The sequence below is a fragment of the Quercus robur genome, chromosome 4 (assembly GCF_932294415.1).
Source record: "Quercus robur chromosome 4, dhQueRobu3.1, whole genome shotgun sequence".
In the NCBI taxonomy this organism is placed as follows: domain Eukaryota; kingdom Viridiplantae; phylum Streptophyta; class Magnoliopsida; order Fagales; family Fagaceae; genus Quercus; species Quercus robur.
In genome coordinates this window covers 2,946,710-2,960,639 of record NC_065537.1, presented here as the reverse complement: position 1 = coordinate 2,960,639, position 13,930 = coordinate 2,946,710, and the positions used below count along the sequence as shown (strand labels likewise).

At 34.0% G+C, this 13,930-nt stretch overlaps 1 protein-coding gene and 1 pseudogene across 1 annotated transcript; one reads left to right on the top strand and one right to left on the bottom strand.

The window, feature by feature from the left end:
- Positions 1-206: 206 nt before the first annotated feature.
- Positions 207-4,920, top strand: LOC126720351 (54S ribosomal protein L51, mitochondrial-like). Its single transcript, XM_050422696.1, has 5 exons — positions 207-366; positions 1,411-1,494; positions 3,077-3,183; positions 3,278-3,451; positions 4,716-4,920. The coding sequence occupies exons 2-4, from the start codon at positions 1,415-1,417 to the stop codon at positions 3,448-3,450; spliced, it is 360 nt and encodes a 119-aa protein (XP_050278653.1). The 5' UTR covers positions 207-366; positions 1,411-1,414; the 3' UTR covers position 3,451; positions 4,716-4,920.
- Positions 4,921-5,312: 392 nt separating this feature from the next.
- LOC126720349 (ent-kaurene synthase TSP4, chloroplastic-like) lies at positions 5,313-8,754 on the bottom strand (annotated as a pseudogene).
- Between the last annotated feature and the right edge of the window lie 5,176 nt (positions 8,755-13,930).

Genomic DNA, 13,930 nt, shown 5'->3' with positions numbered 1-13,930 from the left:
AAAAAAATTTCAATTGAATTAATAAGGTGTTCAAAGACATAAATGATCCAAAACTTAAAAAAATACGAGAACACATTTTACCATAAAAAATGAATTTGAGAAACAATACATTATCTATAACTACTAGACAAATTGGACAACTTTTTTTAAGAACATTATTGAACCAACTCAAATATTTGGAGGGGCCAAGTCCCATTTTTTAGGGCTAATTATTAAAATATTAAATATTTCTATATAGTAAAAAAAAAATTTCAAAAATTTTGGGGGGGCCATGGCCCCCCACCCTAACATGTAGCTCCACCCCTGCCGCTACCAGTCACCATCGCGCCACCAACCACCGTCATCTCTAACTCTGCCAACGTCAAGGTTCCCTCTCTCTGTTTCTTTAGCAATGCCATTTTTTCTTTCTTTCTTTTACATATTAATGTTTTGTAGTTTCCCAGTTTTGGTTTGAATAAAGGGGTGATGAGAAAGAGGTGTGCTTTGAAAATTTTAGTTCTGCCCACATTTTGCTTTGTTTTATGGTTCTAACTCCATTTTAAAGTGAAATAGAAAAACATGTCAATAATAAATGGCTGTGGTGTGGTATTTGGTAGCAATGGGGCATGGGTTTTTTTTTTTTTTTTTTTGGTTGAAATCATTTAATTAAAATTAAGTCAGCAAAATTATTGCTCACATTATCTCTGACCAATATTTTATTACAGAATGGTGCCGTTGTTAATCTATTGTAATTTGGTGTCAATGCTATGCCATTGTTAATATTGTGTTTTATGATATCAGTAACTTACTAATGTGTTCTCATGTCCTTGTTTGGTGTTGGTAATTAGTCCTTAGTTTGACTACATTTATAAATATAACCTTGACTCATTGTGTTACACTCTTCCACTTAAGAGTTATGAAAACTGGTATTAGCTAACAGGTCATGTTAACCCAACACAACCCATTTATTAAACAAATTATGTGAGTTGTGTCGTGTCAACCCAATTATGTTGCTATTAAGTGGTGTAAAACAACATGAGAAGAGAGCAAACATTTGACTTTTTTCAAATTATCTAAACAAGAAAAGGAATATTTTTCTTACGCTTTATTGGCAACCAAATAGAAGCCATAATCTAATAAAAAGGAGTAAAAATCCTCTACAAGATTTGATTTTGAAAGTAATCTAAAAGAAAATTTGTTCTAAATATAATTATAATTAAAAAATTCAGGTTCAACTATGAGGTTTTCTTATGAAGCACTTAAATTCCTTACCTTTGTATTAGAATCAAGCATAGAAAATAAATATTATGATTATGATGATAGGAAAAGTTATATTAAAGTTTAAATCCTCAAAACTAATTTATTATTCTTATTATTTTGGTTTCAATGTTAATAATATTATTGTTTTATGTTGTTGTATTGGCTTTGAAGTGAGATGGCTTTGAGAGGTGCATGGCAACTTCAAAAGCTGGTTCTGAGCTTTTCTGATTTAGGAGGAAGTAGTAGGGGCATCAGGTATGCTTTGTATATTAATATATATATGTTATTTTTTGTAGATTTATATCTTAAGATGAAATTGATTGAAGTGAGAATGCCTTGGCTTTTGCATGGATGTAGTAATTTGCTATATTATAATAGATTCTTTGAAATTTTGTTTGTGTATTAATATATTGCCATTTCTGATGATTTATTGAACAAGATGAGGCATCTTAAGTTGAAATGGATGACTGTAAATGGCCACAATCATTTAGGCTAAAAACCAAATTAATTTGTGTGGGAATTCTTCTTGGTTTGATCTGAATTGTAGATTTTTAATTTTTTGGGTGTGTTAACAAAATTTGTTACTTGTCAAAAACAAATTCTTTTTTGGTGACAGTGGTGTGTACTAATCAAACATATTTATGAGTTATGCCAGATTGTAGAACTGTTCTTCTTTGGTAGGGTAGATGATTAGAAAAATCGCTCTATATTTTGTTCTCTCTCTCTTTCTCGTCTTGGAAAGATAATTACTTTAAAACGTATGTAATGTCAGTGTGTTCTATTTTTGCGAAGGACAATGATCTAAGGTAGTTCACAAGTTGGCGAAGGGAATGTGACTCCAGGCCTTTCTGTTATACTTTCTAGCAGGTTGAATTTGCATTTCTCAGGGTGCTGGGTTGAGTGTTATATGTTCCAGCATATTAAATTTGCATTTCTCAGGGTACTGAGCTGAGTATTATATGTTGCCAATAGCAAATTCTTGGATACTCCCACTTTATGCTATTTCAGAACCCACTGGGCTACAGGCAGGGTTGTTCACAGTTGCTTTTTTTTCTTCCCCCTAGAGTCATGAGGGCTTCAGAGGTATTAACTTCCTGATGAGGGTTCTTAGGTAGAATATGAAGTTGCGTTTGTTTCTAGTATACTATTTCCATGGAGTTAAGTTGAGAGGACTGAAAAAAGGGAGAGCAGTAAGTTAACTTTCTTCCGTGGAGTTAGAAATCCCAGCCATTTTCCTTGCTTCCACTATAGTTAATTTTTTAGTATCATGGTGGTGAGAATTCATTGAAACTACATGTACTGTGGTAGAGAAAGAAACTATCCAGAATTTGGTGTCAAAAATGGTGTCCACTCTTTGTTAGTTCCATCAATCTTGACAAAGGTGCTATATAGGAGTGCCCCTACTATTTACCATCTGTCTCTTTCCTGACAGGAGATCGATAATTCAGTGCAAAATGTGATTTGATTTGATTTTCTTTCTTTAGGGTCTGTTTTAGTGGGCTGGTCTTTTTAACCAAGTTTTATAAACAATTGATGGAAGCACAATTACTATGTTGTATACTTGCTTTCTACTCTGTCCATTCTTTGTAGTAGGCTTATCTATTTTTGCTGACTACTTTTTGGTCAATGCTGCTACAAGCACCACTGAAAATAATAGTAATATGTAGGTTCTGAGATGAGTAATTGGTTAAGATCCCTGAAGATAAAACTGGACATTTAGCAAGGCTCATTTTGTCAGGAATAAAGTGGATGCTAAAAAATTCATTAACAAAACAAAAGCGGATGCCCCCTCGTTTTACTTATTTAATGAATAACAAGTAAGCTATCAATATGGCAGGGCATTTATGGAGTCACATCTGCCAGCATTTGGAGAGAAAAATCCTCAGCTAGATGTTGTTTCTCAGCTAATTCGCAGTCAGCATCCACATTTGAAAGGACTTTACCGTAAGTATCTCTCTCTCTCTCTCTCTCTCTCTCTCTCTCTCTCTTCCTCTCTTATGTGAAGTTTAAATAAGGATTTCTTTTACCAAATGCACAGGGAACAAAAATGAAAAGGTGATATGCGTGAAGAATATGGATCCAGAAGACGTACTTCTACATGCAACCAGGCTAAGAAATTCTTTGGGAAGAAAGGTTGTGAAACTGAAGACAAGACATGTTGCCAAACACCCTAGCGTTCAGGGTACATGGACAACAGACTTGAAATTTTGAGGTACAAGAAACAGCTCCATGAGGAGCTTCCTTTGGTTTATTATTGTTCTGTTTATCCATAATTACAGGCCTAGTGGAACCTTCACTTATAGGAGCTTAAGGATTGTGATCAGTTGTGCAATCTGGCTGACACTTTATATAATGCAACAGCATTCTTAGCAATATTCAAAGTCACACATTTCAAAAACGTTTATGGCATTTACCCCAATTTTGTTTAACATAGAATTATGAAAGGTATATGGGTATTCACTTCCTTGTAATCCTATATACTTTGTTACAATGGAAGGGTTAATCTGAGAAAACTATGGTTTTTGCTTCCTACTAGTAGGTCAACCTTGAACTCAAGCTCATGTGTCTTTTTGCAGCCAATGCTTTTAGCGCTGTTGAGTGGACTTCTCAGTATATTGCTATGCAAAAAGTGTAATCTAATTAGCTATAGTAATCCCACTTGGATCCAATTGAAACGGAAACTAACCAAAACAAACAAGAAAATCAACACCCCAAATGAACAAAAAATATACAACCCATTGTGTACAAATGAAAGATTTGATCTTGTTAGCTATGGTAAAGGAAAACAGATTAAAACTTGAATGTGTGTGGCAAAAGGAATAGATCTAAACAAATGTTGAATTTATGTAACTACAGTCGCAAGATCTTTAAATTAGGTATAGATCTAGAACAACATTAAATTAGATATTGTAGTTGCTAATAGTGTAGTTACAGTTGCAATATCTTTTAATTGGGTATAGATCTAGAACAACATTTAACTAGATACTGTGGTTGCAAATAGAAAGAAAGCATTAGATATCCAACAAATCAAAGATTCTCTCTTTTCCTCTCTCACACTGCTTTTAGATTTAAGCCGTTTCTGACTTTGACATTGTATGTGACCAAGTGCATATGGATTAGATGACCAATTGCATATTCTTTGACATTGTATGTGAAATTTGGTTAGGCAGCCCCATTATAAACTATATTTGCTGAAAAACCTAATGCTAATCACCAATTCATGTGTCAATTTTCCGTGCACTAAATGTTAGTAGAAGGTAATATAGGTATGAGTTCATGTTGCAGTGCTTTTGAATGAAGCTAGGAGTTTTGTCAAGAGCGTCCACATTCAGTTATTGGTTCTGTAGCTGAAACTTAGACAAAGGATCTGCTAAATTGCAGCTAATTTTTATCAGTATACCTCATCACTATAAGAAGTGATTAAGCTTTGTAAGAATTGTATATAATTACTGAAATGAATTACATTTTTCATGCAGCGCACTGTTGAATTGGGGTTTGTTCAAATTGATTCTTCATAAAGGATTCAGAAAGCCTAAAAAATTTTTTTAACCTTCACCATGGCAGATTGAATAGTGTTTACTATTTCTTTAATATTGTTTACATTTCTCTCTCATTTTAATCCCTATTGATCATCTTTACCATGACTTTTGTTTTCCAAAAGAATACTCAAGCTTACAGGCATTTGAGTGGATGTTATCTGGTTGTTCTTGCATTGACTGTATGATAAGAAAAAACAAGGGAGGGTTAGTTAGATAGAGAAAGAGAGAGAGATAAAGCAACTAAGTCTGCCCAGTGTCATTGTCGCCTTCTAAATTCTAATTTTAGGTGAAATGTACCAATCTCTCTTAAATTTTCAGGCAATTGGACATGCATCCTTTGAATTGACTAACTATAAGGAGGTTCAAGGGATTAAGCGAAAAGACTTTGACTAATTGCCTCTATACCTGCCACCTCAACAACCCCAAGCATTTCATGGTAATCTCATACTTAGAACAATGCTATATATCATGGTAATCTCATGCTTAGACTTATTGCGCTTTGAAATCAAACAAGAGAACTTAATATTTCATGGTCTGTGCAAGTGCCTATACCTCAGCCTGCAATTAAAAAGGAAGGAAAAACGAGCAAAAGTAGAAAATTCCCAACATAGTGGAGAAGGGATTGAAGTGATTACTTACACTAAGAATTTGGAGGGACTGAATCAGTTCTTTATGCATACAATGTACATTAAAATGATCGATAACTGGTGCAAAGAGGTTTCTTCAGCTGTCTGACATGGGATACATATAAATCTAACATAGACAACTTCAAATTCGTTGACAACGATGGGTTCTTCAATGACTACCTTTACAGCATTGATCATCTCATGTAAAGTGAATCTGTCATCATTCATGTAAAACAGGTGCAACACTTTGGTCATTATCCAGAACAAATCCTTGCATGCTCTTGGAACAACACTGCTCTTTTCCCGCAAAACTATTTTCAGCAGTTCTCTCCTCTTTCTGCCAATAATACTATTCAACTCCTTAATGGCCACTTCTTCAGTAATAACTCCTCCACTGTGAATCACGCGCGGCGTTACAGCATTCACTTTCTCTTGTTCAGATTCCCTCTGCAACATTATCTAGAAAGATTACTAACTACAAAACTAACCATATAGGAGGCAAAACTAGTAATTTCTATCCCTTTTTCTGCTTCCCTTACCTTAAAGCTTTGTATATCATTGAGTAGATGGCCACGAATGCTCATAAGCTCAAATAGATGATGGATTTCTGGGGTTCCAACAACCTTTTCTGAAAGCTCAGGTCCAATAAAATAGAGGGTTGTGAGGACTGCAGGTCCTAAGGCAATTGATACACCCATTTTTCATATATTCATCCATAGTTGGAATGTACTTGTCTCTTGACCACTCAGCTTCCATCATCATAGACTTTAGTGAATCCAACCACTGCATTTACAAGAAAAAAAAAACCAAAGACCATCTAAATTCCCATTTCAAGGTAGTCTCCATGAGAGATTAAAATGGATCCAGTTCTTTCATTATTCCACATACATAACCTCTATTCTTGAGGCTAATACTTAAATCAATCTTTATATATCTACAGGTTACATCAAAGTGAAGTAATTGCATGAGCCTGAGCCATAGGGAGACTGGTAATGTTATCAAAAAAGCCTGCAAAAGTGATATACCCGAAATGCATGACAATGGAAATGTGGAAAAAGGGAAGATTTTATCTCATGAGTTCAATTATGTGACTTGTCACATTACGCCCTTGCCATGTGAATGCCTTGTCTCCAATGTCACAGATTGTGCTGTGAAGTGCCGAAAATATAATTTCAACATTCTCAGAACAACAGTCAGTGCTGACATTAACATCCCACCTGTGGTTCAGTTCCAATAGCATCATCAGTTTTATACTGGAAAGAATACTTAAAGACTCCAAACAAAAATCACTGACTGATGAGAGATTCAAGAAAAGAATGTGAAAAAGGGAAAACATACTACTTGACCAGTTGTATAAGGTTTACCAATTCCTCTTCAGAACCGCCGATGTCAAAGAAATCATCAACCACTGTTGCAAGCACCATACTTTTGGCCCATGATATTCGAGCATCAGAAAGTTCAGGGGAAAAAAAGGTGGCTGCACCAGAAAAGTAACAGTAGGCTTGTTTCTGCCTAGCAAACTTTAGCTTGTCTAATCTGTACTCTTTAACCCACCTGCTTACATGAGAATGAAAATTGAACAAAGGATGATATTCTACTTCTTTTCATTAGTTAAAGCAAGAAGTTATCTCAAAGACTGACAGTCTAATTAATTTTTCTTGATATCGTGGTCAAGTAGCAATCACTATCCACTAGTAATAAGGGCAAACCAGTGATTCCAGATAAAATGATTTTTTAGCCAACAAAAGGACTGAAAGTTGCTTCTAGTTCAGTATGCCAAACTTTGATCCTGCTATAATGAAAAATTCCAAGAAAGTGATAGTCATGATATGAAGATAGTTGATACTACACAAAGATATGCACCTCTCAATATGTTTGAGTTCTTCGCGATGTATTGATTGGCAGATGTTGAAGTCCTGTACTGCCAGTTTTAGGAAATCTTCATTGCAAGTATTTAAAGAACTGACATAAGAAGTGTACAAAGATAAATTAATAGTTACACTTATAATGGCTAATTATTTAGCAGAATTAAAATCTCCATATTCCATAAATAGAAAAGAATAGTGGACAAAGAAATCACCATTGGTTTACCTATATGCAGTTTTTAAAATCCTTATATTGCTTTTATTGTAATGCTTAATTGCTCTCCTGTTCGATATACGATCCAAGTTTGCATGGTAAGGAAACTTAAGAGCATCGTCTACCTGAAACAATCAAAGATTGAAGACTACTGGAAATCAACTTTGGATTATACAGTCAAGCATCACTGAATTAGTAAAAAGGGTTTTGTTGGAGGAAACTACCTGTAGGCCAACGTATATATTCTGTCCATCTGCATGAATTGAATCTTTGGATGATTCTTGTATCAGAAAATGACTGGTCAGGAAATTTTGTTTCTCTAGAACAAACTCATCAGGATGTATGATGATTTCTGAAGCCCTAAATAATTCCAAGACAGCACCAATGTCCTTCACATATCCTCCAAGGGAACTGGAGATATAATCTTCTGAAAGTCGGGTTAATGGATCTACAAAGCAGGATAAAGCTATTAAACCACACCTAAACTATCAAAAGCCTTTAGGCTATGTTTCCTATATCACAAAGTACCTGAATAAACATCATATCCATTAACACGTAACATCCGAAATGCCATGGCACAGGTGGCAGTATCTAAGAACATATCCTCCTCACCCTCTAGCTAGAATCTGCTTGTTGGCAAATGTCATCTTTTGCAGTAATAGAGAACTAAAAGCAATCTACAAACTCAAAATAATTTTTGGCTTGAAAAGTTAATTGAAGAGAAGAGTATGCATTTATTAATCTTCAAAATGACCTATCACACCATAATTGGTGCAATCACCTAAAAATGACATTATCTGTATGTTTCATCCAATACACTTCTGATCTCCTTCCTGAAGTGCCGATCAATTCCCAACATCTCAAGACTGTCAACCATACAAAGACCAGTATATATATCTAGAGGATAAACTGTTGGAACTGAAAAAAAAAATTAAAATTCAAGATATCCAAATAACTGTTAGAGAAATTGGAAATGTTACTAAAAATACATAGAAAACTATAGACAAGGGTGGAGGGAGAGACCTGCATCCCCGAATTTATCTAGTAGTGACTGGAGGTAACTAAGACAACCAGAATTCTTAAGGTGAGTAAAAGCAGCTGCTGTGGTGGACGGCGAATTAAACAGTGATCCATTCTTTCTTTGATATTTCAAGACCATTTCCCAGTCTTGTGACTTCCCCAGTCCCTCCGAAACATACACTAGGTAGGTCCTCTTCCCTTCCAAGTTGCTTTCATAACCTCTAAAATTAGATACGGAATAGAGATGGTTTAGTTAGGGGAATGGGGGGCATCATTCATAAACTAAAATGTTCCATTCTTTCCTACGGGCCATTTACCACTTTTTGCAGAAATTATTAGCAACATACCACTGTTTTCACAGAAATTATTAGCAATATACCACTGTTTACAAAATATGTAGTGCCACTTTTTGAAACTCGAGTTCGTGAAACTCGAGTTTGTTGTCTAAATCGAGTTTTAAACACTCGAGTTTCATAAAAAAAACTTGTGCTGACGTGGATTTTTAGTGAAAAAATGTTACATGGAACTCAAGCTTGGTAAACTCGAGTTCCATATGCAACACAATACTCGAGCTTACCAAGCTTGAGTTCTTTGTAAATACAAAACTCGAGCATAATGCTCTTTTTTTTTCCTTCTATGGTACTCGAGCATATCAAGCTTGAGTTCCTTGTTATATGGACATTGAGTTTTCTAAGCTCGAGTTCCTTATATATATATATATATATATATATTTTATAATCAACAAATAAACATAAACATAAAGATAAGTAATTTTTTTCATTTGAACGCACAAACATATGTTTTTATTTATTTAAATAGAAGCGTCATAAAATATAAAAATTTTAATTTTTAGGCCACTCATACCCCTTGTTCATTCATTTTTTAACACACTCATCAATTTCTAACTTCTTGGAAGCGTTATGGTCAAATTGGTATATTGGGGGTTACAATGATAAATTAGAACAACATGTAAAAGAAAAATCTCACTCCATTTTTAGCCATGGGCACACCGAAAGAAGTTTAAACTACATATTGTTACTTTATCAATCCTGTTCTGAATCACTGTATAGTCAAATGATTGATAAGTATTGCAGAATGAGTGGACCACTCAGATATAAAGAGGAACTTACATCTTACCACGTCTGGATATGTAAGTTCTTGACTTGCAGTGTTTCTAAGAGGAATGTGAAAGATTTTTTCAATACATCTAAATGTTTGGCTAATAATGTAAAAGTTGCTTTGGCAACTTTTTTTCTTGGCGAGTTGTAGCATTCTTGGTGAGTTGTATTCTTGGTGTGGTACAACTCACCAAGAAAAAATTACTAAAGCAACTTTCTCATCATCAATCGTGCAATAAACTCCAAAAGCCTTGGGCTTTTTTAGATTTTGATTTACTGGAAAAAGAACCATTGCTGTAGACCCTCCGATTTTTCAGATTTTGATTTATTGGAAAAAGAGCCATTGCTGTAGACCCTCCAATTAAACAATTCAGAAAAATCTCGAAAGAGCCTTGGGCTTTTTCGAGATTTTTCTTTTACATGTTCTAATTTCTCATTGTAACCCCCAATATTTTAACCAATTTGACCATAACGCTTCCGAGATGTTAGAAATTGATGAGTGTGTTAAAAATGAATTAACAAGGGGTATGAGTGGCCTAAAAATTAGGGCCTGTTTGGTAGAGGAGTTTAAGTAATGTTATTTTTATTTTTTAAAAATAAATGTGGGTGAAAAAGTGTGTGGAAATGTATGCAATGTTGTTTAAAAATTGAAAATAAGTTGTTAAACAACTCTACCAAACGGGGCTAGTATTTTGAAATTAAAATTTCTATATTTTACAGTGCTTCTATTTAAATAAATAAAAACATATGTTTGTGTGTTCAAATGAAAAAAATTACTTATTTTTATGTTTACGTTTATTTGTTGACTATTGGAAAAAAAAAGTATAAGGAACTCGAGCTTGCCAAACTCGAGTTCCATATTAGAAGGAACTTGAGCTTGGTACGCTTGAGTACCATAGAAGAAAAAAAAAGAGCATTACGCTCAAGTTTTGTATTTACAAAGAACTCGAACTTGGTAAGCTCGAGTATTGTGTTGCATGGAACTCGAGTTTACCATGCTCGAGTTCCATGTGGCATCTTTTCCAAAAAAAAAATCCACGTTAGCACAAGTTTTTTTATTTTTATTTTATTTTATGAAGCTTGAGTGTTTAAAACTTGATTTACACAGCAAACTCGAGTTTCAAAAAGTGGTATTGCTACTATTTTGCAAACAGTGGTATGTTGCTAATAATTTCTGCGAAAAGTGGTAAATGGCCGATTTGGCCTCTTTCCTACTACTATATAAACAGTTTTGATCATATATAAACTAAAAGTTCCAGAGCCTTTAAAAGCAGCACATTTCATATATGAACAGTTTTTATCATTACAAGAAATAAAGTTGTTAATTCAAAATACCATTTGATTGTTCTAACAAACCTAAAAAGCCAAGCTGATCAAGTTTCAGCAAAGGTAGCTCAGTATTGAGCTTGACTAGGCTTAACTGTACTAGCTTTACATCCCAAATATGAGATTGGATAATCCTTGTCATGCCCATTGCTGTCAAGGGCATTACTCAAACACAAGCAGTGAAGCACAAAAAAGTATATTCACTAAATAATAAAGCTGAACATAAAGCAAAGTTGAATTACAACTGTACCTTTTAAGCCCCAACTCTCTCTTTTGGAACAAATCATCTAAATTTGTTGTTCCTTGAGGGATAGTCAAATCCAAAATTTTGGCAAGCTCAATCATTGCGGGAAATATTACGTTAAATCCAATAGGAGAAGCTTGCAGCTATATTTGACTCAATATAGAACAGGCCTGCAAAAAGAGAAAATATCTCTGGACCAAAGTTGAGGAGATTTAAGTATGAGGAATAGCAGAATTGCCCTTGTTCATTTGTTCTTCACCAACACCCCATTGCTTTAGTGGAAGGATACATGCTAAGGTAGATAAGAGAGCATTTTTAACTAAAAAGGGATCACAGTAAGGAAGACCCCACGAGCCATCACGGAGTTGATTATGCAACAACCAATTCACACACTGAGGGAAAAAGGGGGCTTGTGGGGAATTTGGGCAAGGGACCATTGCCATCCAGGCGGTGTCATACTAGGAAACAGATAGTTCAACCTTATTTAACATTTTTTTAATTCTTTGTTTCGTCCCCTCAATGCACTGCATATATAAATAAAAAATGAAACTTTCATAGATACATTTGACTGATATACAAGAATAGAAAGGAATAATTTAACTGAATGCAGGGTGATCATACCAAAGATGGAGTCTTGGCTTTCGTTGCAACAATTGATCCAGGAACCAAACTAACTTCTTGAGAACACAATACCCCACCAGAGATTAAAGAAGGTATAGTTACAAAAGATATCCAATTGAAGCTACTCAAAGCATAAGTTATATATTAAGAGAACAGGAGTGGAAAACAAAAAAAATAAAAGGAATGGATTCAATTTTTACTTCATGTTTACAAGTTTCATTTGTGGTTATACTGTGAAACGAATTTGCTAGATGTTGCAGTCCCTCACTGTTTTGCTATTTCATATTCTTATCAAGGATTTTCTTAAAAGCTCAAAGGTCATCATGTAGTTTTGCACCATCTTAACCAATGTTCTTTACATCCATCCTCTTACCATGTAAGCTCATTCCAGTGAATTTTACTTTTCTCTCATATAGGTGCGGACATCGTACCATCTTAAATGACTTTTGTCCACCTTGTCTAGAATTAGAGTCATTATTTTCTGAAAGTCTTTGTAGTTCTTATTCTATCTTTTCTTGCATGGCCTCCTTTGGGGATAAATCATAAATGGAGAATATAAAGGATACAAGGTACAAATTTACTAATACAAGGAAACAGGAAATCCATGACATAATCAAACTCCTAGTAATTTATAAGTTATGACTTCTTTATCCATTTTCATGATTCTTCTTCTAGTTACCTTTAATTTACTCAATTTATGGTCTTACTCCCTTGATTTACACAAAATTTCCCTTTTTAATTTGATACTCCGTGAGCTATTCCTTGGAATTACTACAGTATTCACAATTCTCTCTCTTTCAAAGTAGCTCTTGCAACCGGTCACCATAAAACCACTTACACATTCACTTTCTCTTTATCTCTAAAAGAATATCTTGTTAACAAGTCATTCTTTTTCGTTCTTACCTTTAAACTTATTTCCACTGGTCACATTTAAGATAAATAAGTTTTTTTTTCCCCTTTTTTTTTAATACTAAAAATATATAATTAATGCAAAAAAAAAAAAATTATAAATTTCAAATTTTGATTTTAAAGTGAATCCGTCTCTCTTTGTGAAGGTTAAGGCTATTGAATTGTTTTATTGATAAATTTTTGCTAGCAATAAATAATACTTAACAAAACCAATATCAATGTGAAAATCTCACAAATGAACAAGAAAGACAAAAAATGTGATACTTCTTTTAAAGTTATCCCCTTAGGCCTAAAATTAAGATTGTATCAAAGCTAGGCCCTCATAGATAAAGAGGTAACACTCCTTTTGCTTATAAGTTATATCTATGATTCAACATGCAAACAAAAACCCAATTCCAAAAATAAATATTGAAAGAAACTTAGAGCAAAGGTTCCACAAAGGTTCAACATAATACAAGAAACCTATTATGACTGTTTTGCATAGTCCCAAAATCAAACAACCCCTCAAAATTGAGAGAGAGAGAGAGAGAGAGAGAGAGAGAGATGGAACCTGAATCAGTAGAGTGGGAGAGAGACATGGTTGTGCCAAAATGAAAAAAGAGGAAGTTGAACTTAAAAACATTTAGCTTGAATGAGAGTGTGTGTGTGTTTCAAAATTGGGTGTATATATAGCTGTGAGGTGGGAAAAAGGAATCTAAGGTAGATAGATAGAGTCAAGAGAATTGAAGGCCATAATACATCAAATCAAAAGTGGCTACTTTTTTTGTATTATATTGCCATTTTTGTATTAATGGCCATAATAGATAAGGGGTGAAAATAATGATTAACTTGTATCAACTTGTTTGAAACTCTCAAAAAAAAAAAACTTGTATCTTTCAATTACCTATACATGTCAAGGAAGTTCCTCCAATGTTAAATACTTGAATCTGTTTTGCAAGCCGATTTGGCTTCTTTAAGTTAATAAAGCTCAGTCTTTTTTTTTCAGTCTTTTTTTTTTTTTTAAAGAAAAAAAAAAGGACCCTGTCTGTAATGCAAGTCCTAATATATATAGGACAAAACTATCATTAACTAACAAGTGGATATCCATCCTAAAAAAAAACTAACAAGTGGATAAATTTTATTATAGGCATCAACTGTCATTGCAATTACTATCCACTTGTGTTGATAGATTTCATACAAATGTATTATTTGTTACATCAATATTTGATA